The sequence below is a fragment of the Helicoverpa zea genome, chromosome 10, assembly GCF_022581195.2.
Source record: "Helicoverpa zea isolate HzStark_Cry1AcR chromosome 10, ilHelZeax1.1, whole genome shotgun sequence".
NCBI classification, from domain to species: Eukaryota; Metazoa; Arthropoda; class Insecta; order Lepidoptera; family Noctuidae; genus Helicoverpa; species Helicoverpa zea.
Genome location: NC_061461.1, coordinates 2584079 through 2608363, shown reverse-complemented (window position 1 = coordinate 2608363; position 24285 = coordinate 2584079). Strand labels below are relative to the sequence as shown.

Below are 24285 nucleotides of genomic sequence, written 5' to 3'. Positions count from 1 at the left end.
GCTCAACAACTTTAGTTTTTTGCCTCAAAACCACGACCCACGTGAAGAGTCTTGAACATGACCTGGACTGGAAGAGTTCCCCTTTGTAATCCAAGTTAAAACAACGCCTTTGATATAGGAAACTTGTGGGGTAATCTCAGTTTATATTGCCTCCCTAGTATTGTGATGTTTTGAGACTTAAAATATGTTTTGGTGTGAGGGCTGGTTCAAGATTCTTATTAGGCTTTTGATCACCTTTTCCACTTATTCGTACGATATACTGTTCAGGTTATTTGTGGTTTTGGAGAGTATTAACCTAAATAAATACCTATAAATACAAGATTCAGCCATTTTACCGTTTAATAAATTGCATAATTTCAGTTACAGTCATATTTTTGATAGACCTAATATGAGTGAAAGTTAAGAAAATGCAGTAGGTAGGTATATTATAAAGTTTTTCAAAAGTATTTTTTTATAAACACAACGCTCTTAGTATTTTTTGAGGATTACCACATTACGAGGTTAATTTTAATAAAGTTTCACCACCAGTAGTCCTAAGACCTTACCACTACTTAATACTAAGTAAGCTTATACCAACCTTCTCAACTTACACTGATTAGCAGCAAGAAGCCTTCTTAAGTTTCCTCGAAAGAAGGAAGAAAAAAAAAAAAAAAAACAAATAAATCGCAATGAAACCGAACCCAAGTGGCTCGTGCAAAAAATAAGTTCCCCCAAAGAGATCAGGTTACAAGCCGGTGTTCTTCGAATCTGAAGATTGAGGAAGTCGGCAGTCTGTCGGCTTCTATTTTTAAGGGCTATGAAATGCTTCGGAACCGGTAAATTTTTATGTGTTTAAGTATAAGTATTTTTTTGCTGTGGTGAGGTTTGGCACTACTGCTCGAATCGTTAGGTAGAATACCTAGAGATAATTTTAATGCTTAGACGTTTTTAATTACGAATACTTATTAACTTAGCAAAAATATAGTAAATATTCTAAATATTTACAGGTTTATTAGGATACTAGCTGTTGCCCGCAACTTCGTCTGCGTGGGCAATATAGAATCGTCAAAATACTACTTATCCCGTAGGTGCATTCTTTCACGTGACAGTATAATTAGGATTACCACTTAGCAGTCGCATAAATTCAATTCAAAATTGATCAAGGTTGTGTTGTGGATGTGACCATTTATCTAAACAAAAGAAGTAAAGTTTGTGACGTTGTGGATATCTCTGGATCTAACAGCCAATTTGGAAAATTATTACGTATGGTGCGTAAGTAATTCTCACAGGAAACAGCTAAAATCAAGGTATATATGCTTTGAGTCTGACAAAGCTGTCATTTGTACATTTTCTGCAGCTGCTGTGACTAATCAGAAGCCAGAAAGTCTGTCAGTCTTACCATGGATAATGTCTTGTAATGTGACTGGATTGAAGAGATCAGATAGGTAGTCGCTCCAAGCAAAATATTGGTACTCGAACAGATTCGGTGACTGGAAGCCAACACCAACATAGTTGGGGAATAGCTGGATGGATGATGAAATGAGTCATCATCATCAGCAGGCGCATAGGGTAGGATAGTTTCACTACAGGGGAGAAACGCTTGTATTTTCTGTGCACTCACTCACATGTTAAGGCTCCCGCCTTAAGTGAGTGAGTGCACAGAAAATCCCCACTCCACCGAAATGTTTGCATTAGTTCACGAATAGGCAAAATGTACGTATCTGTGAGAGTCCAGTTCATGTGTACGTACTTGAAACCTGCAGTTTTGCCAAGATTTTCAAAATGTACGCTAGCAATTTGTCATTTCTTGGTGGAGCCAGCAAATCAAAAGAAACATAAGTGTTGTATACTGTGCGTCACTACCGCACACCGGGAAAATTTCGCCTTTATGCATAGCACAAACGTTCGTTCTCTTGCGGAGAACCTTTTACCATATTTTGTGTCACAGGTACATAGGACGACAGTAAGTATCCACCGAAACACTTTCAAAGATTTGATGAACGAACAAATCAGACCTGACTTGGTCACCCGGGGCCAATCAGAGCTCTATGAAGCGATCATACGCTTTGGCTCCTACTGTTATTGTGGTTTCTGAAAATTTATTCACCTCATTCAACGATGAATGTAATTCTAATGGTACTATTAAGAACACTTGCTTAGCGCAAAAGCTGACGTTGGCAGGCCGACTCTTTTGACTTCTCCAATAGGATACCATTGGTTTTTGTGCAGTGCACACCTGCAATGCATGCTGGATTAGGATAGGATATAGGTGGATAGGATTTGCAACAGAGAACAATTATGTAATTGAATGATATCAAACGTAGTTTTATATAAAAGGTGTTTTTTTAGACTTGGCTTGGGTCTTACTGAGACTGTTCGTAATCGTGAACAGTGTATTAATTGCGATCGGAAGTTGAAAGTAAGCATGTCTCTGGTATGCGACGCGTACTTTGTACGTCTTCAGACGCGATAAGGCAGCTCCCATTTCTTATCTGCACCTTGTATCTGGGCTGGTTTTTAAAACTACAGAAGCCTACATTACCTCACGCTTAGCAGCGCTTGCGAGAGATAGATCCTGCTTTCTTCTAGAATTAAGTTTACATATTTTGCATCAGAAAAAATAATACTTCTCACTCAAAGTAATTTGTTTAAGGCCACCACATTAGTGGAAGATAAGCTAAACTATGTTTATGAAAAAATCCTGATATGAACTCCATCTGTAACTTTAAATTATAATTAATTGTTCCACTAAAGTCATCATTTTTGACATAATGTTCAAAAAATAATTTAGATGGCACCGTTTTAAATTTGGCTGAAAACTATTAATTTTCCTTTCATCAAGGTAATAATTATAGTTGGATTTTGATGTGGCACGGCAAACTGACAAACACTATTGAAATGTCTATCGATAAATTACACCACGTGTTAAAATATGGTGAATTACGGAAAATACACAACTCCATCTATTGAAATAATAATCTATAAATAATGTAATGGTAATTCATTGTTATTTACCACCTCGCTCCTTGATGTATTTTATTTACCACAGATGGAGCTACTTTAACCTGTACTGTTTTGTCAAACAGATTGCGTGTCGTAATATTTTACATCTTGAATTCACTAAATTAATCATATCTTTTGATAGAGTGAACCGATTTTGATGAAACAGAGCCTAAGTAATACCCCAAGTTACGTAGAATTTTTGTATATAAGCATTGTCTGCATTAAATTCGTAGATTTCACGTGATGCGCGAACAAACAATCACTTTCTACAGATTTATTATATGTATAGAGGTGGTCTCAAGCTGAATCAAGGCTGAATGGCAAAGTGATGTAACCTCTTATGCTTAATTCAACATATTTTTATACATTTCTTACAGTATCCAAAATGCAATAGGTTCATCGCACTACCCAGTTACACTTACATATTTCTAGAATGAGACATTAAAAAATGATTGTCCGTCCCTTCGTCACATGGTTCTAATTGGCTTCAACTAGCAAAAAGTTGCAATAATTCGCCTCGCATATCTGGCCTAATGGTTGCAATGAACCATTTAGTTAACCGGCCAGTTAACTTATGTGTTGATGCTTAATCGCGGATGTAATTTCAAATGACGCCGACATAAGTGAAGCATTCCGGAATATTCTTGAGGAGTGTTATTCTGGTGGTAGTAGATAATATGGAACTCGAGATATATCGATTGCTTCTAAAAGAGTGGTCGATATTACCTTTGCTTTTATATCTGCTTTAATTAATTTGGACATTTTATTTACATATCGGGCGTGTCGTTCATAATCACATTAAATTAAATGCGTTAATATACTGGTTAATATATGTCGATTAACACAAAGATAAAAGAAAAATACGTAAAAATAAAAAAAATGTTTTTTTCAAACAAAGTAAATGGAATAAAAATGTGCAAAAATTAGAACACCATATAAAAGTCAGTCATTACAAACGACTGAAATTCTCCCTTGAAAACTGACAGCTGTCAACTGATCAAAACATAAGATACTCCTAACTTTATCTCTGCTTGTGTAAATTATAAAAACGAAAAATGACTCCTTTGGTTAAACCACTGAATGGATTAGGTATTTTTTTTTACAATTCGCCATAGAATATCATGAAGTATATGCGATATGATTTAATGTGATTGTGAACGACACACCCGATATGTTTACAGGAAAATAACTTATTTACAATAAAAATTAAAACTATACTCGAAATAAAACTAAAACGAAAAAATAATAATCTACGATTACAATTATTAATGTGTTATGAACTATTCTAATAATATAATAATAATTCACAATAAATAATGCTATAAAATAAATATTGATTGTGCAATGCATTTGGCGGTTTAAATCACGTTAACTAATTAATGAATATACATTATAAACCGCATTAGTGTTAAAAATTTAGTTAACGTATGAATTATGATTGAAAGGTTTTATGTTATATTCTATTTTAATTATTATTTACTAGTTTTGATTACATTTAAAACCTAATTTATAAATTATTTGCGAATATGTTTAATTTTGGTTATTTACTGAACGTACGGAATAGAAAATAGAAATATTGAATAATTGACTGCATTATAAATAAAGAAACATATCACGGCTCCACGTAAAACACGAATATTCTACCAGTGTACCTGTAATATGATCCAAACGCATTCTGACTACCTATCGTATGCACAAAAACAATAGAACCCTCACAAAATTATCGCACGCCACAACAATACACCCCCAGTTCATTGCCCTCCGCATTTGTCGGGCATATTTTCTTCATCAAAGTACTTTATACATCGAGCTTGCGGTGACCGCGGCCCTTCACACGGCATGCTTCCCATGTTTCTCTAATCTTCAAATATTTATCATGTAAGTAAGGGAAATAAGTTATTTAGTTGGTTACGGTGCAAATTCCTGACAAAGGGTATTATTAAATTATAGCGTTTTTAGTTTACCTTAGAGATGTCGTGTGAGTAAGTAGATAGGATAGGTACATAAATATTGAGCTGCATATTATATGACGGATCATTCTTTGTCATAAATTGGTGAAGAATTTGGCAAACCTCGCATGGTTCTCTTCTCATACAAAACGTGTATTGACCACGTATTTCGCTTGCTTACTTGGGTACAGCAGGTTGGTTATTTTCCTTCAAAATATATTTCTGCGATTCGGAGAATATATCTACATATTTGAAAATCTTATTAATTTCGAACAGGAAAGGAGAATCGTTTAATACAGCTGCAGTTCTTATTTTCTTGTATTTCATTCGACATCGATTCGTTCATATAATAAAAGTACGAAAAAAGTTCCGAGAATTTCTGCTTCTATTAAACTATAAATTCCTAGTACTTTCAGGTACAGTTACGTCTCTACAATAATTATTAAACTGTTACCAGCTGTACTAGGAATTACGGAGAAGTAGGGATTTTCAAACAATTTTCTATTGAAGATTTACGTCTGATATTAAACTATATTTGCTGCGACGAGAATATCACAGTTGATAGTTTCTCATGCAAAATACTGTACATAAGTCATTTGAGTTTATTTTTACCTAGTGTGACTTACTTATTTTAATTAACTTTTCTAATAATATTCTCGTATACGTCGCCACAATGCACACTAGACTATATCAAAACAAACTTACACCAAAGAATTCTGCCAAAACAAATGACGAACGAACCCGCAGTTCCGTCAAAACTACGACCCACCGAGATCACAAAGCAACCCCGATGCAAGGATTTTTTTACCTGCATCCTCTTTTCCTGGAACTCCGCAAACGAAAATCCCCGAATACCTGGCATTCAAATAAAATGGACCAGTATTCCTCATACGGCAGTCAATAAATCTCTGAGATCCGAAATGTTTGGTGTACCCATAAAATAGTGTTATGGTCCTTTCAAATGCCTTTGGTCCTTCGAGTCATCCTCAGTCTAATATAAATTCCGAACGTTTGAAGTATGCGTTATTGAAAAATAATTCGGGGTAGTTTGGAAGATTTATCGATTATAATAAATATGTGGTTTTGGGGAATGTTATGTGTCTAATTTGTGATTTTGAATTGATAAATGTTGCAATTCAGAGGTATATTAGGATAGGTAATATTTTCTAAAAAGTTCGGAAGTTTTGGTCACCGAAAGCTTGGCAGCTTTAGAAATCTTGAGTAAGCCTTAATGTCAATTCTTTTTTGAGTTACTACTAACGTATTTGCTTTGATATAGTACTTTTTAGTGATGATGTATTAAAACGCACAAAATTAAAGCGAGCCGGCAACCTTCAAGGCAATTGACGTGTATTATTTTCCAAAGAGTATGAAATCAAAGAAGCATTATAGTGTTGTGCTTATTAGCACAAAATAAGCACAACACAACACCTCCAATTACCTCAAAACTTACGACACCCACCCTCTAAAATCCAAAATTTACAGCCATGATTCCACATCCACATGAATATCTAACGAGGGATAAATAAACAAATTCACGAATCGCCCTTTTGAAACTCTAAACGTTGTTCAGCGTGCAATCTCAGTAAATAATTGCACTTCCCCTCCATAAAGTGACTGGAGGGGAGTTTGTTCACGTAAAATGATAGGGACACGTCTTAACTAGTGAAGTGGCCAGAACTAGATACCTGAATTTGATACCCCGTTTTTTAGTACAGAGTATCTTGGGAGTTAGGAGTTGCAGGGGTCTTGTTGTAGGCGATAATTGGGTCGTAAATATTGCAGAATACTGTTTAGTGTTTCTATAATCAATGAAGTGGACATGAATAAAGTCCATTGACGTAATATTGTCGTGACAATAAAAATCCAAGTGTGAAAAAACAAAGATAGTAATACAAATAAGAAGCATTGATTTAAATTATTTTACTGTTAATATTGAAATTGATGTTAAATAAAAAAAAAATACATTGATTAGATCAATTAAATCCATAAAAGGCGTGAAAAATGTTTTGTTACTACAATTCTATACACATGGACAACAATGATTTTTTATTAACATTCCAATTCCAAATAATCATTTATTAATTGGAATAAAATTTAAAAAATTGTTGCTATTTAATTTCCCATCTGTTAATACAGTAAATAAGCATCTATGGAAATACTTTTTCATATAAAAGCCTGCGATTTTTTTGAAATTCGTTAGTGTGTCTTTGTAGTTGGTTTCATTTGCAAGATGAGGGCTAATATCGTGGCTTTCTTGATTTTGGCGGTAAGTAACATCCTTGCGATCCTTGGAGTAACAACTTCTAGGTTTCGCGAAACACTTGAGTCTGTGTTTCCCGAAAGCTAGAATTTAGGACTCCTCAAGTCAAGACTGAATAGGTTACACCTTAGCAAGTGTGCTTCGACTACGTCGTCGATTACCTAACATCGGGAAAAACACAAAAATATCTGGTAAAAAAACAGTGGTTAATAAAGTGACAATAAAAAAGTCATGATTAAATTATTCGTGAATATTTTATTAAGTTTAGTGTTATTCTTAAAAGTACTGATTACGTTAAAGAAATTGAATAGAACATTAAAAGAGCTTTTGCAGTAAGCTCACCACTGGCTTTCAGAAACCGATGTTAGAGTGGCTCGTCCCATTTAATTACAAGTTTAAGGGAAGTAAACAAACTTGCTTAGATATAAAAAATCATGTATTATTTTTCTTTCAGATATGTTGCGTTACCCAAGCAGCTCCAGGTTTGTAAGACTTAGGCCCTCCGCACATGGAGCTACTGAAAAGGAACTAATCACAAACTCACATTACTAACGAGTTTTTTGAGCGTCACCGCCCATACATTGTCATACAGGTTCGCACACGACGCGACTAGTCACTAACCAGTTAGTAACGCGTTGGCAACTGATCGCACGCGACGCGTCGTGCCGGTCGCCGAGCTACTAGGTTACCCGAGTTTACTGTGTTTTGATGTGAAAAATGAATGATCAAGCCTTAAAGCTCTTGTGCTGCAACTGACAATCTGCAGTTCACATTATTTTGGATATATGGGTTAATCCAAATTTGCGTCGATTCCTTTGGCGTCTGTTATGATGATAATATAATATAATGACATCGTCATCTTCGCTCGATCCACTCGACATTTTTATTGCTTCCAATATTTCCCCTTGCTAGGTTTTTCGCACGTGTTTATTTGGTAGTAGAAATAACAGGAGTGACTGAAACCTTGCAATGTGAGTAGCGTAGTCGTGTGCGAAATACAGTTTATAACTAGTTTGTAATTCTAATTACCGATTAATTCCGTCATATTTGAGTAGCTCCATGTGCGGAGGGCCTTATTGTAATGTTTCGATTGTTGAACTTTTTAACTAACCTTAAAAAAAACAGAAAGTTTTTCAGTTTATGGGCCAAAATACATATAATAAAGAGTAAACCAAAACACTGTTATCGCATTGTTGCTACAGATATTTTGGTTTTAAAGTTCCACATAATAATTTATCGAAACTGAGTCCCTTTTCAAATAGGTATTTGTTTACAGCGGAGATTTGTTGTAAGAGTAAGATATAATTTTTGTGTAGCCCGACCTTTAAAAAATCCTTTTTAAAGTGGTTTCAACAGAACTATATGCAGTTTGAGATGGCTATGTTTTACTTAATATAGTTAGTAAACAAGATCTCCACTGTTTGATAAAATAGGATCATTTAATCAGATTTCATAACTAACCTATGATTTTTATTACCATATATTTCTTGACTTAAAGGAATACTGCTTTTTTAGGATGTGTAAAACCACCACCCACAACGTCATCAACTACTACAACCACTACGAGTACTACAAGCACTACAAGTACAACTACACCTAGACCTTGTTCAAACACAACATCAAGCTCCTCTACGACACCTAGCACAACTTCAACTACTACAACTAGTACCAGTACTACAACTACTCCAAAAACTACAACTTCAACTACACCTAAACCTTGTGACAACACCACTTCAAGTAGTTCTACGACTAGCACAACTTCAACTAGTTCTAGCACCAGTAGTACTAGTACTACAACTACTCCAAAAACGACCACTTCAACTACAACTACTCCAACACCTGATACTAACACAACTTCAACTACAACAACCAGTTCGAGTACCAGTACTACAACTACTCCAAAAACGACGACTTCAACAACAACTACTACTCCTTGTGCAAATACAACTTCAAGTTCAAGCACAACTTCAACTACGTCAACTAGTTCAAGCACCAGTAGTACTAGTACTACAACTACTCCAAAACCTGATACTAACACAACTTCCACTACGACAACTAGTACCAGTACTACAACAACCCCAAAAACTACTACTTCAACGACAACTACTCCAATACCTGATACTAACACAACTTCCACTACGACAACTAGTTCAACCACCAGTACCAGTACCACAACTACTCCAAAAACTACTACTACTCCTGCTCCTTGTGCAAATACAACTTCAAGTTCAAGCACAACTTCAACTACGTCAACTAGTTCAAGCACCAGTAGTACTAGTACTACAACTACTCCAAAACCTGATACTAACACAACTTCCACAACGACAACTAGTACCAGTACTACAACAACTCCAAAAACTACTACTTCAACAACGACACCTAAACCTTGTGCCAACACAACATCAAGCTCCTCTACGACTTCTAGCACAACTAGTTCAAGCACCAGTACTAGTACTACAACAACTCCAAAAACTACTACTACACCTAAGCCTTGTGCTAACACAACATCTAGCTCCTCTACGACATCTAGCACAACTAGTTCAAGTACCAGCACTAGTACTACAACTACTCCAAAAACGACTACTACAACAACTACACCCAAGCCTTGTGCTAACACAACATCTAGCTCCTCTTCGACATCTAGCACAACTAGTTCAAGCACCAGCACTAGTACTACAACTACTCCAAAAACGACTACTACAACAACTACACCCAAGCCTTGTGCTAACACAACATCTAGCTCCTCTACGACATCTAGCACAACTAGTTCAAGCACCAGTACTAGTACTACAACTACTCCAAAAACGACTACTACAACAACTACACCCAAGCCTTGTGCTAACACAACATCTAGCACCTCTTCGACATCTAGCACAACTAGTTCAAGCACCAGCACTAGTACTACAACTACTCCAAAAACGACTACTACAACAACTACACCTAAGCCTTGTGCTAACACAACATCTAGCTCCTCTTCGACATCTAGCACAACTTCCACTACGACATCTACTTCAAGCACCAGTACTACAACTACTCCAAAAACTACAACTACTACTCCTTGTGCTAACACAACTAGTACGACTACAACTACGACTCCACAACATTGTACAACTCCCACTACAACGACAACTACAACTACTACGACTACTGCCCCACCAACTACAAAACGTTGTCTTCGTGTGTGGAACTATGATCTTAGTTTCTAGTAAAGATCGGTGGTTTAAGAACTTTTATAGTAATTTAGATGGTATAGTTTTGTTAAACTTATGTATCTTTTTCCTTTGGTTTTGGGGGTATATTAATAAATGCTTTTTCTTCTGAAGTAGTAAGATTTGTTATTTTTTCTATTTTTTGGCGACTAGTCTTTGGTTTCATATTATCATCATCATAGTGTATTAATATTTATGAAATATGTTTTAGTAAAGGGTACAAGGAAATAAAATGTATATTTTATTATTGAAATAAATTATTATTTTATTATTTTTTAATACTTCTGCTGATATTTAAAATATGATCTAGTTTCATTTATTTATTTTACCTTGCCGCTTATAACACATAAGAAAAATCCAATAAATAAAAAAACCTATCAGTATCAACCTCTATAGCTTTTAAAAAAAATAAATTACTGCTTCTAGAGTTTCCTGCTTTTCTTTCTAAGAAGATCAGCCAAATATGTATAGCTAAGTATAGTGCACAAGCATATGCGCAGACACAGGCGCACTCCCTATTCCTTCGTTCTCATATCCCGATAAGACAGCAATCCGACACGACCGGATAGAGACCAGGGGCAGGACCAACAGTTACGTGCTCTCCGATGCAAGGGTACATCAATCATCAACTTCAAGAATTGGACAGAATATGGTAAAGATAAGTATGGTAAATTAATATTAGTAGGAGTGTAAATGGAGGATAATTAGCAAACAGTAATTATAAATGCATGGTATACTTCATACTCCTTACATGGTTAGAGATATTCTTGTTAGACCCATGTTTACCAACCATATTAACGTCCGTTTTTCTTAAAACAACTCTATATTTTGATAACTGAACGTTTTCATAGAATACAAAAATAGTCGTTTTAAGAATGCCGAGTTCAATTACCGTTTGCAGGTTCTTTATTATATAGTAGATCAGTATTTTGAACTTGGAGATTAAGTAGTCTAATCATTGAAAGGTGAAGAATCATACAAAAACAGAAAGTACTACTCCTAACACCTACTCGTCCTAACTCTCAACCAACCTGTAAGTTTATGGAGGAATAAGCGTCCATCTATAAGGTTCTCTTGGATGTTAAATTAACAATTATAGAAGACAGAGAGTCAATGTCATGTAAGTATTGTATTACGGAGCATAAAATAGGATTCATACAAGAAAAGTCCTACCACCAACTTTTGCAAAACACACTGTCAATTTTAGTTGAGTCGCACATTTGCCATTACATCACTAGATGGTAAGCGACGTTGCAGTTGAAGATGGAGCAATCTTAAGAGAACTTAAGGACTCTCAGGTTGCCCACGTGATTCACCCAGAACACAGTATCAGAGAAATTTACTCAAGCTTGTTGGAAAATGGCTAATAGATGATTTATTTCCATTATCGATGCACAGCAGTCATGGTTGCGATAATGAATGTAATGAAGAGGTAAACAGTCTGAACAGCTTAATGAATTTCTATATTATATACCAACATAATATAAAATAGAGACAGAAAAATATTCCAAAGGTGCAGTTTATCACAATTGTTTACAACTAGGTAATGTTGATTACAATGTTACAGTAAATTATGCACCTGTGTCAACAGAAGCGTTGCAGAGCCTTGAAAAGACACGTAGTTGCATAGATATTATAAGTATGAGAAAGTAATCCAAACTCGTTGAATTATCATCCTATTTTACGATTGACAAATATGATTCTAATGAATAAACTTATAAACTATCAAAATAATAAAGTAATCTCTAAAGTAAGCTATATTAAAATAAATAATGTAACAACGACTCTCTTACTTTAATGGTCGGTTTCAGATCATCTTATGCCGTGGTTATTTACTGATTTTGAATGAAAGATATTTCAATAAACCATTGATAAAGGGACACCTTTATCAGTGGTTTATTTGTCATGGTGGCCTAGTGGGCAAATAACCAACCTCTCGAGTATGAGGGCGCGGGTTCGAATCCAGGTCAGGCAAGTACCAATGCAACTTTTCTAAGTTTGTATATACTTTCTAAGTATATCTTAGACACCAATGGCTGATAAAAAGGCGAAGGAAAACATCTTGAGGAAACCTGGACTACATAGTCTGAAATCACCAACCCTGGAGGCCTGTGCCCAGCAGTGGGACGATAAAAAGGCTGTAACTGTAAAGGTGTCCTAAGACCAGCCATGATTGACATGGTATATATCGCCAATCGTATAACATTAATTCATTTTCCTTTTCATTCCAAGGTCGGGTAAAGCCATTAAAATAGTTCCGGAGTCCTTGAAGAGATCTGTTTCTATTCTATTACATTTGGGGTCAAATTGATGTCCAATAAACGGTGCTTACTAATCTTAGTAAGATTTTGAAAAATACCTGCAATGGCAAATAAACATACTTTGAAAAAGCATGATGACATAGACTATATTTTTTGTACGAGAAAAGTGCCTAGCAATGACAAAATAAAAAGTTCGCCGGTATTTTAAAAGGTGAGATCAACATTTATGAAGAAAAACCAGCATTTTTTTCCTATAAAACAATACTATGATGCATTGCCTAGGCCATTGGCTGCACGTTCTACACTAAGTAAATATTTTGCCATCTGCTCTGTCTACGTTTCATATTATACATTTCAAAGAAAGTCTTATTTTCACGATGGTACCTTTTCAATAACTGTTTTTATTTATTTTGTTATATAGAATATATTATATTGTTGTGACGTTCAAAGATTTACGATATAAAAGCATGGTTTTCTATATGCTAATAGTAATGTTTCGTGGCTGGCCGAAGTGGCATAATGAGGGCTAATATTTTAGCACTCACTCTTATAGCGGTAAGGAAACAATGATTTTTATTAGTATGCAAAGATATATAAATAAGTGTTTCAGTATCAATAATAGGCTTGCCTCAATGTGACTTAAATACAATAAGAGGTGACCTTACCACATAATTTTTTTTTTTAAGTCAAATACACCCAAAATATTATTTTATTTCGGTTTATTGTTTTTTTTATATTTTCATATGTTATTGGTTATTTCCAGATATGTTACGTTTCGCAAGCGAGTCCAATTATAGGTACGTATTTTGGAAACAAATAATACAATAAATCTTACCAATGAGATTTGGTCTCATGCAGTCTCAAGGTCTCAGAAATCTATGTAATTTCATTTCTCTATTTTTGTGTCCACGAAAATAACGATATCAACAAGTTTTAGCAAGAAATTGAAGGTCAACAGGAATTTTTTAATCCTAACTAATATTATAAATGAGAAAGTAACTCTGTCTGTCTGTCTTTCTGTCTGTCTGTCTTTTCTTCACGCCTAAACTACTGAATCGATTTGTATGAAATTTGGTACAGATATAGTTTGAAACTTGAGAAAGGACATAGGATAGTTTTTATTACAAAAAAATATAAAAATAAAATTTATTCCGGACATATAGCGCCACCTATTGGTCAAACCAAAAATCTACCGGAAGTTACTATTCCACGCGAAAGAAGTCGCGGGCAAAAGCTAGTAGAAAATATAATAATAAACAATTTGTAAAGGGTCATCTCAATAATAATAACTAACAACAGCATTTTTGTCTCCACAGGATACTTGGATGCTTTGGCGCAAAAATTAAGTAAATATATACCTTTTTACTAAAAAATGTATCTGACATCAAAAAGTGGTGAAAGCAAAAACTAAATACCTGTAGGTGCATCGCTCTCCTTTAAGTGAAGTCGATATCTACTGGTTGCACCCATGTTTCTGAAGAATTTAAGTTCGAGTTGATAAATCTTTCAATATAAGATAGCTTACTTTTCGTATAAATAACCTTTTTATCTATAGGTGTAACCGCTAGAGGAACTTAGTACCATTAAATACCACACCAAAAAGGATTGAAAATACCTACAAAGATCAAAATATCTTTAATATTTTATATTTTAAATTTATATTAACATTTAACATTTTTTTTTTTGTTTTAGCCGTTTCAGTTCTAAGCCCGTTAGCATCTTTGGTACCCACACCTTCTACAACGACAACGAAAAAACCTGCGACTACACCCTGTGCTCACGCTACTACAAAATCAACCGCAAAAACTACTACACAGAAACTTACAACAACTACAAATGCTACTACCACTACTACAAAAACGACACCACGAGTTACAAATGCTACTACAACGATTAAACCGAATACCACTACAGCGAAACCTTGTGAAACGACACCAGTTAAAAATGTCACTACACCGGGGCCAAACACTACGACTATTGGACCAGTTACGACACCCAGCGGGCCTGATGTAACCACGTCAGATGAAATAGATACCACTTCAGAAGGACCTGATACTACCACACCAAGTTTACCAGATGTGACGACAACAAGTTTACCAGATGTAACGACGACAATTGAAACTGATACCACAACACCAAATGGAATAGATACCACAACACCAAGTGATACAGATACAACAACACCAAATGGAATAGATACTACAACACCGAGTGATACAGATACCACAACACCAAGTGACACAGATACAACAACACCGAGTGACACAGATACCACAACACCGAGTGATACAGATACCACAACACCAAGTGGCACAGATACTACAACACCGAGGGATACAGATACCACAACACCAAATGAAATAGATACTACAACACCAAGTGGAATAGATACTACAACACCAAGTGGAATAGATACTACAACACCGAGTGATACAGATACAACAACACCAAGCGGCACAGAAACCACAACTTATGCACCTTGTGATACCGATACTACAACACTGAGTGATACAGATACCACAACACCGAGTGATACAGATACCACAACACCAAGCGGCACAGAAACCACAACTTATGCACCTTGTGATACCGATACTACAACACCGAGTGATACAGATACTACAACACCGAGTGACACAGGTACCACAACACCAAGCGACACAGATACAACAACACCGAGTGATACAGATACCACAACACCAAGCGACACAGATACTACAACACCGAGTGATACAGATACCACAACACCAAGCGACACAGATACAACAACACCGAGTGACACAGATACCACAACACCGAGTGATACAGATACCACAACACCAAGCGACACAGATACAACAACACCAAATGGAATAGATACCACAACACCAAGTGACACAGATACAACAACACCGAGTGATACAGATACCACAACACCAAGTGGCACAGATACTACAACACCGAGTGATACAGATACTACAACACCGAGGGATACAGATACCACAACACCAAATGAAATAGATACTACAACACCAAGTGGAATAGATACTACAACACCGAGTGATACAGATACAACAACACCAAGCGGCACAGAAACCACAACTTATGCACCTTGTGATACCGATACTACAACACCGAGTGATACAGATACCACTTATCCACTTTGTGATACCGATACTACAACACCAAGTGACACAGATACAACAACACCGAGTGATACAGATACCACAACACCAAGTGGCACAGATACTACAACACCGAGTGATACAGATACCACAACACCAAGCGACACAGATACTACAACACCGAGTGATACAGATACCACAACACCAAGCGACACAGATACAACAACACCGAGTGACACAGATACCACAACACCGAGTGATACAGATACCACAACACCAAGCGACTCAGATACAACAACACCGAGTGACACAGATACCACAACACCGAGTGATACAGATACCACAACACCAAATGGAATAGATACCACAACACCAAGTGACACAGATACAACAACACCAAGTGATACAGATACCACAACACCAAGTGACACAGATACCACAACACCAAGTGACACAGATACAACAACACCGAGTGATACAGATACCACAACACCAAGTGGCACAGATACTACAACACCGAGTGATACAGATACTACAACACCGAGGGATACAGATACCACAACACCAAATGAAATAGATACTACAACACCAAGTGGAATAGATACTACAACACCGAGTGATACAGATACAACAACACCAAGCGGCACAGAAACCACAACTTATGCACCTTGTGATACCGATACTACAACACCGAGTGATACAGATACCACAACACCGAGTGATACAGATACCACAACACCAAGTGACACAGATACAACAACACCGAGTGATACAGATACCACAACACCAAGTGGCACAGATACTACAACACCGAGTGATACAGATACCACAACACCAAGCGACACAGATACTACAACACCGGGTGACACAGATACCACAACACCGAGTGATACAGATACCACAACACCAAGCGACACAGATACAACAACACCGAGTGACACAGATACCACAACACCGAGTGATACAGATACCACAACACCAAATGGAATAGATACCACAACACCAAGTGACACAGATACAACAACACCAAATGGAATAGATACCACAACACCAAGTGACACAGATACAACAACACCGAGTGATACAGATACCACAACACCAAGTGGCACAGATACTACAACACCGAGTGATACAGATACTACAACACCGAGGGATGCAGATACCACAACACCAAATGAAATAGATACTACAACACCAAGTGGAATAGATACTACAACACCGAGTGATACAAATACAACAACACCAAGCGGCACAGAAACCACAACTTATGCACCTTGTGATACCGATACTACAACACCGAGTGATACAGATACCACTTATCCACCTTGTGATACCGATACTACAACACCGAGTGATACAGATACCACAACACCGAGTGATACAGATACCACAACACCAAATGTAATAGATACCACAACACCAAGTGACACAGATACAACAACACCGAGTGATACAGATACCACAACACCAAGTGGCACAGATACTACAACACCGAGTGATACAGATACCACAACACCAAGCGGCACAGAAACCACAACTTATACACCTTGTGATACCGATACTACAACACCGAGTGATACAGATACCACAACACCAAGTGACACAGATACAACAACACCGAGTGACACAGATACCACAACACCAAATGGAATAGATACCACAACACCAAGTGACACAGATATAACAACACCAAATGGAATAGATACCACAACACCAAGTGACACAGATACAACAACACCGAGTGATACAGATACCACAACACCAAGTGGCACAGATACTACAACACCGAGTGATACAGATTCTACAACATCGAGGGATACAGATACCACAACACCAAATGGAATAGATACTACAACACCGAGTGATACAGATACCACAACACCAAATGGAATAGATACCACATCACCAAGTGACACAGATACAACAACACCAAATGGAATAGATACCACAACACCAAGTGACACAGATACAACAACACCGAGTGATACAGATACCACAACACCAAGTGGCACAGATACTACAACACCGAGTGATACAGATACTACAACATCGAGGGATACAGATACCACAACACCAAATGAAATAGATACTACAACACCAAGTGGAATAGATACTACAACACCGAGTGATACAGATACAACAACACCAAGCGGCACAGAAACCACAACTTATGCACCTTGTGATACCGATACTACAACACCGAGTGATACAGATACCACTTATCCACCTTGTGATACCGATACCACAACACCGAGTGATACAGATACCACAACACCGAGTGATACAGATACCACAACACCAAATGTAATAGATACCACAACACCAAGTGACACAGATACAACAACACCGAGTGATATAGATACCACAACACCAAGTGGCACAGATACTACAACACCGAGTGATACAGATACCACAACACCAAGCGGCACAGAAACCACAACTTATGCACCTTGTGATACCGATACTACAACACCGAGTGATACAGATACCACAACACCAAATGGAATAGATACTACAACACCGAGTGATACAGATACCACAACACCAAGCGACACAGATACAACAACACCGAGTGATACAGATACCACAACACCAAGCGACACAGATACAACAACACCGAGTGACACAGATACCACAACACCAAGCGACACAGATTCAACAACACCGAGTGACACAGATACCACAACACCGAGTGATACAGATACCACAACACCAAATGGAATAGATACCACAACACCAAGTGACACAGATACAACAACACCAAGTGATACAGATACCACAACACCAAGTGACACAGATACAACAACACCGAGTGACACAGATACCACAACACCGAGTGATACAGATACCACAACACCAAGCGACACAGATACAACAACACCGAGTGACACAGATACCACAACACCGAGTGATACAGATACCACAACACCGAGTGATACAGATACCACAACACCAAGCGACACAGATACAACAACACCGAATGACACAGATACCACAACACCGAGTGATACAGATACCACAACACCAAATGGAATAGATACCACAACACCAAGTGACACAGATACAACAACACCAAGTGATACAGATACCACAACACCAAGTGACACAGATACAACAACACCGAGTGACACAGATACCACAACACCGAGTGATACAGATACCACAACACCAAATGGAATAGATACCACAACACCAAGTGACACAGATACAACAACACCAAGTGACACAGATACAACAACACCGAGTGACACAGATACCACAACACCGAGTGATACAGATACCACAACACCAAATGGAATAGATACCACAACACCGAGTGACACAGATACCACAACACCAAGCGGCACAGAAACCACAACTTATGCACCTTGTGATACCGATACTACAACACCGAGTGATACAGATACCACAACACCAAATGAAATAGATACCACAACACCAAGTGACACAGATACAACAACACCAAGTGATACAGATACCACAACACCAAGTGACACAGATACAACAACATCGAGTGACACAGATACCACAACACCAAGCGGCACAGAAACCACAACTTATGCACCTTGTGATACCGATACCACAACACCGAGTGATACAGATACCACAACACCAAGCGACACAGATACAACAACACCGAGTGACATAGATACCACAACACCGAGTGATACAGATACCACAACACCGAGTGATACAGATACCACAACACCAAGCGACACAGATACAACAACACCGAGTGACACAGATACCACAACACCGAGTGATACAGATACCACAACACCAAGCGACTCAGATACAACAACACCGAGTGACACAGATACCACAACACCGAGTGATACAGATACCACAACACCAAATGGAATAGATACCACAACACCAAGTGACACAGATACAACAACACCAAGTGATACAGATACCACAACACCAAGTGACATAGATACAACAACACCGAGTGACACAGATACCACAACACCGAGTGATACAGATACCACAACACCAAATGGAATAGATACCACAACACCAAGTGACACAGATACAACAACACCAAGTGATACAGATACAACAACACCGAGTGACACAGATACCACAACACCAAGCGGCACAGAAACCACAACTTATGCACCTTGTGATACCGATACTACAACACCGAGTGATACAGATACCACAACACCAAGTGACACAGATACAACAACACCGAGTGACACAGATACCACAACACCAAGCGGCACAGAAACCACAACTTATGCACCTTGTGATACCGATACTACAACACCGAGTGATACAGATACCACAACACCAAATGAAATAGATACTACAACACCGAGTGATACAGGTACCACAACACCAAGTAATACAGATACCACAACACCAAGTGACACAGATACCACAACACCGAGTTATACAGATACCACAACACTGAGTGATACAGATACCACAACACCAAGCGGCACAGAAACCACAACTTATGCACCTTGTGATACCGATACTACAACACCGAATGATACAGATACCACAACACCGAGTGATACAGATACCATAACACCAAATGTAATAGATACTACAACACCGAGTGACACAGATACCACAACACCAAGCGGCACAGAAACCACAACTTATGCACCTTGTGATACCGATACTACAACACCGAGTGATACAGATACCACTTATCCACCTTGTGATACCGATACTACAACACCGAGTGATACAGATACCACAACACCGAGTGATACAGATACCACAACACCAAATGTAATAGATACCACAACACCAAGTGACACAGATACAACTACACCGAGTGATACAGATACCACAACACCAAGCGGCACAGAAACCACAACTTGTGCACCTTGTGATACCGATACTACAACACCGAGTGATACAGATACCACAACACCAAATGAAATAGATACTACAACACCGAGTGATACAGGTACCACAACACCAAGTAATACAGATACCACAACACCGAGTGATACAGATACCACAACACCGAGTGATACAGATACCACAACACCAAATGAAATAGATACTACAACACCGAGTGATACAGATACCACAACACCAAATGGAATAGATACCACAACACCGAGTGACACAGATACCACAACACCAAGCGGCACAGAAACCACAACTTATGCACCTTGTGATACCGATACTACAACACCGAGTGATACAGATACCACAACACCAAATGAAATAGATACCACAACACCAAGTGACACAGATACAACAACACCGAATGACACAGATACCACAACACCGAGTGATACAGATACCACAACACCAAATGGAATAGATACCACAACACCAAGTGACACAGATACAACAACACCAAGTGATACAGATACCACAACACCAAGCGGCACAGAAACCACAACTTATGCACCTTGTGATACCGATACTACAACACCGAGTGATACAGATACCACAACACCAAATGAAATAGATACTACAACACCGAGTGATACAGGTACCACAACACCAAGTAATACAGATACCACAACACCAAGTGACACAGATACCACAACACCGAGTGATACAGATACCATAACACTGAGTGATACAGATACCACAACACCAAGCGGCACAGAAACCACAACTTATGCACCTTGTGATACCGATACTACAACACCGAATGATACAGATACCACAACACCGAGTGATACAGATACCATAACACCAAATGTAATAGATACTACAACACCGAGTGACACAGATACCACAACACCAAGCGGCACAGAAACCACAACTTATGCACCTTGTGATACCGATACTACAACACCGAGTGATACAGATACCACTTATCCACCTTGTGATACCGATACTACAACACCGAGTGATACAGATACCACAACACCGAGTGATACAGATACCACAACACCAAATGTAATAGATACCACAACACCAAGTGACACAGATACAACTACACCGAGTGATACAGATACCACAACACCAAGCGGCACAGAAACCACAACTTGTGCACCTTGTGATACCGATACTACAACACCGAGTGATACAGATACCACAACACCAAATGAAATAGATACTACAACACCGAGTGATACAGGTACCACAACACCAAGTAATACAGATACCACAACACCGAGTGATACAGATACCACAACACCGAGTGATACAGATACCACAACACCAAATGAAATAGATACTACAACACCGAGTGATACAGGTACCACAACACCAAGTAATACAGATACCACAACACCGAGTGATACAGATACCACAACACCAAGCGGCACAGAAGCCACAACTTATGCACCTTGTGATACCGATACTACAACACCGAGTGATACAGATACTACAACACCGAGTGATACAGGTACCACAACACCAAATGAAATAGATACCACAACACCAAGTGGAATAGATACTACAACACCAAGTGGAATAGATACTACAACACCGAGTGATACAGATACCACAACACCAAGCGGCACAGAAGCCACAACTTATGCACCTTGTGATACCGATACTACAACACCGAGTGATACAGATACTACAACACCGAGTGATACAGGTACCACAACACCAAATGAAATAGATACTACAACACCGAGTGATACAGGTACCACAACACCAAATGAAATAGATACCACAACACCAAGTGGAATAGATACTACAACACCAAGTGATACAGATACTACAACACCGAGTGATACAGATACTACAACACCGAGTGATACAGATACCACAACACCGAGTGATACAGATACCACAACACCGATTGATACAGATACTACAACACCGAGTGATACAGATACCACAACACCAAATGGAATAGATACTACAACACCGAGTGATACAGATACCACAACTCCGAGTTATACAGATACCACAACTTATGCACCTTGTGGGCATGAAGAGACGACTCCAAGTGGTACAGACACTACAACACCGAGTTATACAGATACCACATCTTATGCACCTTGTGGGCATGAAGAGACGACTCCAAGTGGTACAGATATTACAACTACAGGTGGGACAGATGTGACAACGCCGAGTGGTACCGATACAACTTCTGCACCTTGTGGGCATGACGAGACGACTTTAAAGGATGGGGATAGTACGACACCAAGCGGGCCGGATCTTACAACAAAGAATGAACCTGATACAACACCAGAGCCATCAACTGGTATTCCTGTTCCCGCAACGTCATCATCTTGCCACCACAATACAACGTCGAATCCCGTCACTACAACTACCATGCCTTCATCTGATCCTTGCGGACCCAGGTCTACTACGAAAGCTCCTGTAACGCATAGATCTGGAAACCCATGCAAGTAATATCAATAATACTACTTTATTATGTTAAGCTGACAGTGTAGGCACTAATTCTAAGCATTATATTGACATGCCGCATAACTAGGGCTACCATCTCGAATTTCGCCAAACCCGGACAAACATTTTAAAAACCCGGACATTTGGCGTAAATCGCATTGTTTCCCTGAACAAGTACGATTTTTATAATACCTAATTTGTAATCCATTTACTATTAACATATACTTAAATTCAATGAGGTGTTTCCTTACATGAAAAGTGTCCGGGTTTTCCCCGGGCGGCCCCCGGACGGCCTCCAAACGAGGACAAATCCGGGGAAAGCCCGGTGCATAACACAACTTTATATTCTTGTAATTATTTTGTTTGGTAGTTTGTAACTAAACAGTTCAGACTGTGCATTTCTCTGCTTTTGGAAACAATATAAACATGTTATGGCATAGTTTCAAACCTCTTAAATTCCCTTAATTACAAAAAAAAAACATTTATAAAAATGTAATCCACATAAAACTCAATTGCGCATTGAAAATATATTTTTTCTGTGAATTAATATAAAGGTTTACGATACTTTTGAATTTAATAATAAGCCTTATTTCAGATGTAGCGATGGACCTACAACTGAGGTTCCAACTGATGTGACGGATAATTGGGTGGATGAAACAGTCCATCTCTTGAATACAGGAGTAGTGGCCGTCGAAGATTTACTAGAAGAAATTCTAGCGTCAGGATCGAAAGATCTTCTGCATAAAATCAGAAAGAGAAGAAAGAGAAAGACTAGGTTACACAAAACAACAACTGTTATACCTATAATATTGTAGATAAAGTATTATTAGAACTTGAAAATGCAGACTTATGTATTGCTTTACTAAACGCTTGTGTCAATAAAATGACATGTACATTAATTTTCTATAACAATGCATGTGTACCTTTACTATACCATCTTACATATTTTTAGGTATTGCATTGTACATAATATACTTTGTTATGAATGATAAATAAATATGCGTTCTAAATAAGTCGTTTCTTTATGTTTCCTTTTTTATAGATACAAGAGGCCATTGTAATTAAGATTTCCATTTAACTGCGTTTAGCAAGGGAAATATCAGTCGCAGTCACTCTATCTAAAATACTGCTAGATATTGAAACTCGAAATCGACTCTAAGGTAATAGAAAAGAGTCCACTGAATATATTAAAAAATGATAAATAATTATGTTAATAAGTCA

General features: G+C 37.9%; 1 protein-coding gene across 1 annotated transcript; it reads left to right on the top strand.

Moving 5' to 3' along the window:
• The first annotated feature begins 388 nt into the window (after positions 1-388).
• On the top strand, positions 389-23879 carry LOC124634118 (mucin-2-like). Its single transcript, XM_047169539.1, is given in 14 exon segments — positions 389-392; positions 635-815; positions 8693-10371; positions 14357-14875; positions 15005-15169; positions 15641-15832; positions 16928-17119; positions 17807-18022; positions 19778-19918; positions 20198-20467; positions 21335-21604; positions 22130-22270; positions 22616-23066; positions 23660-23879. Coding segments are annotated over 14 exon segments (4641 nt in total).
• Positions 23880-24285: the final 406 nt, after the last annotated feature.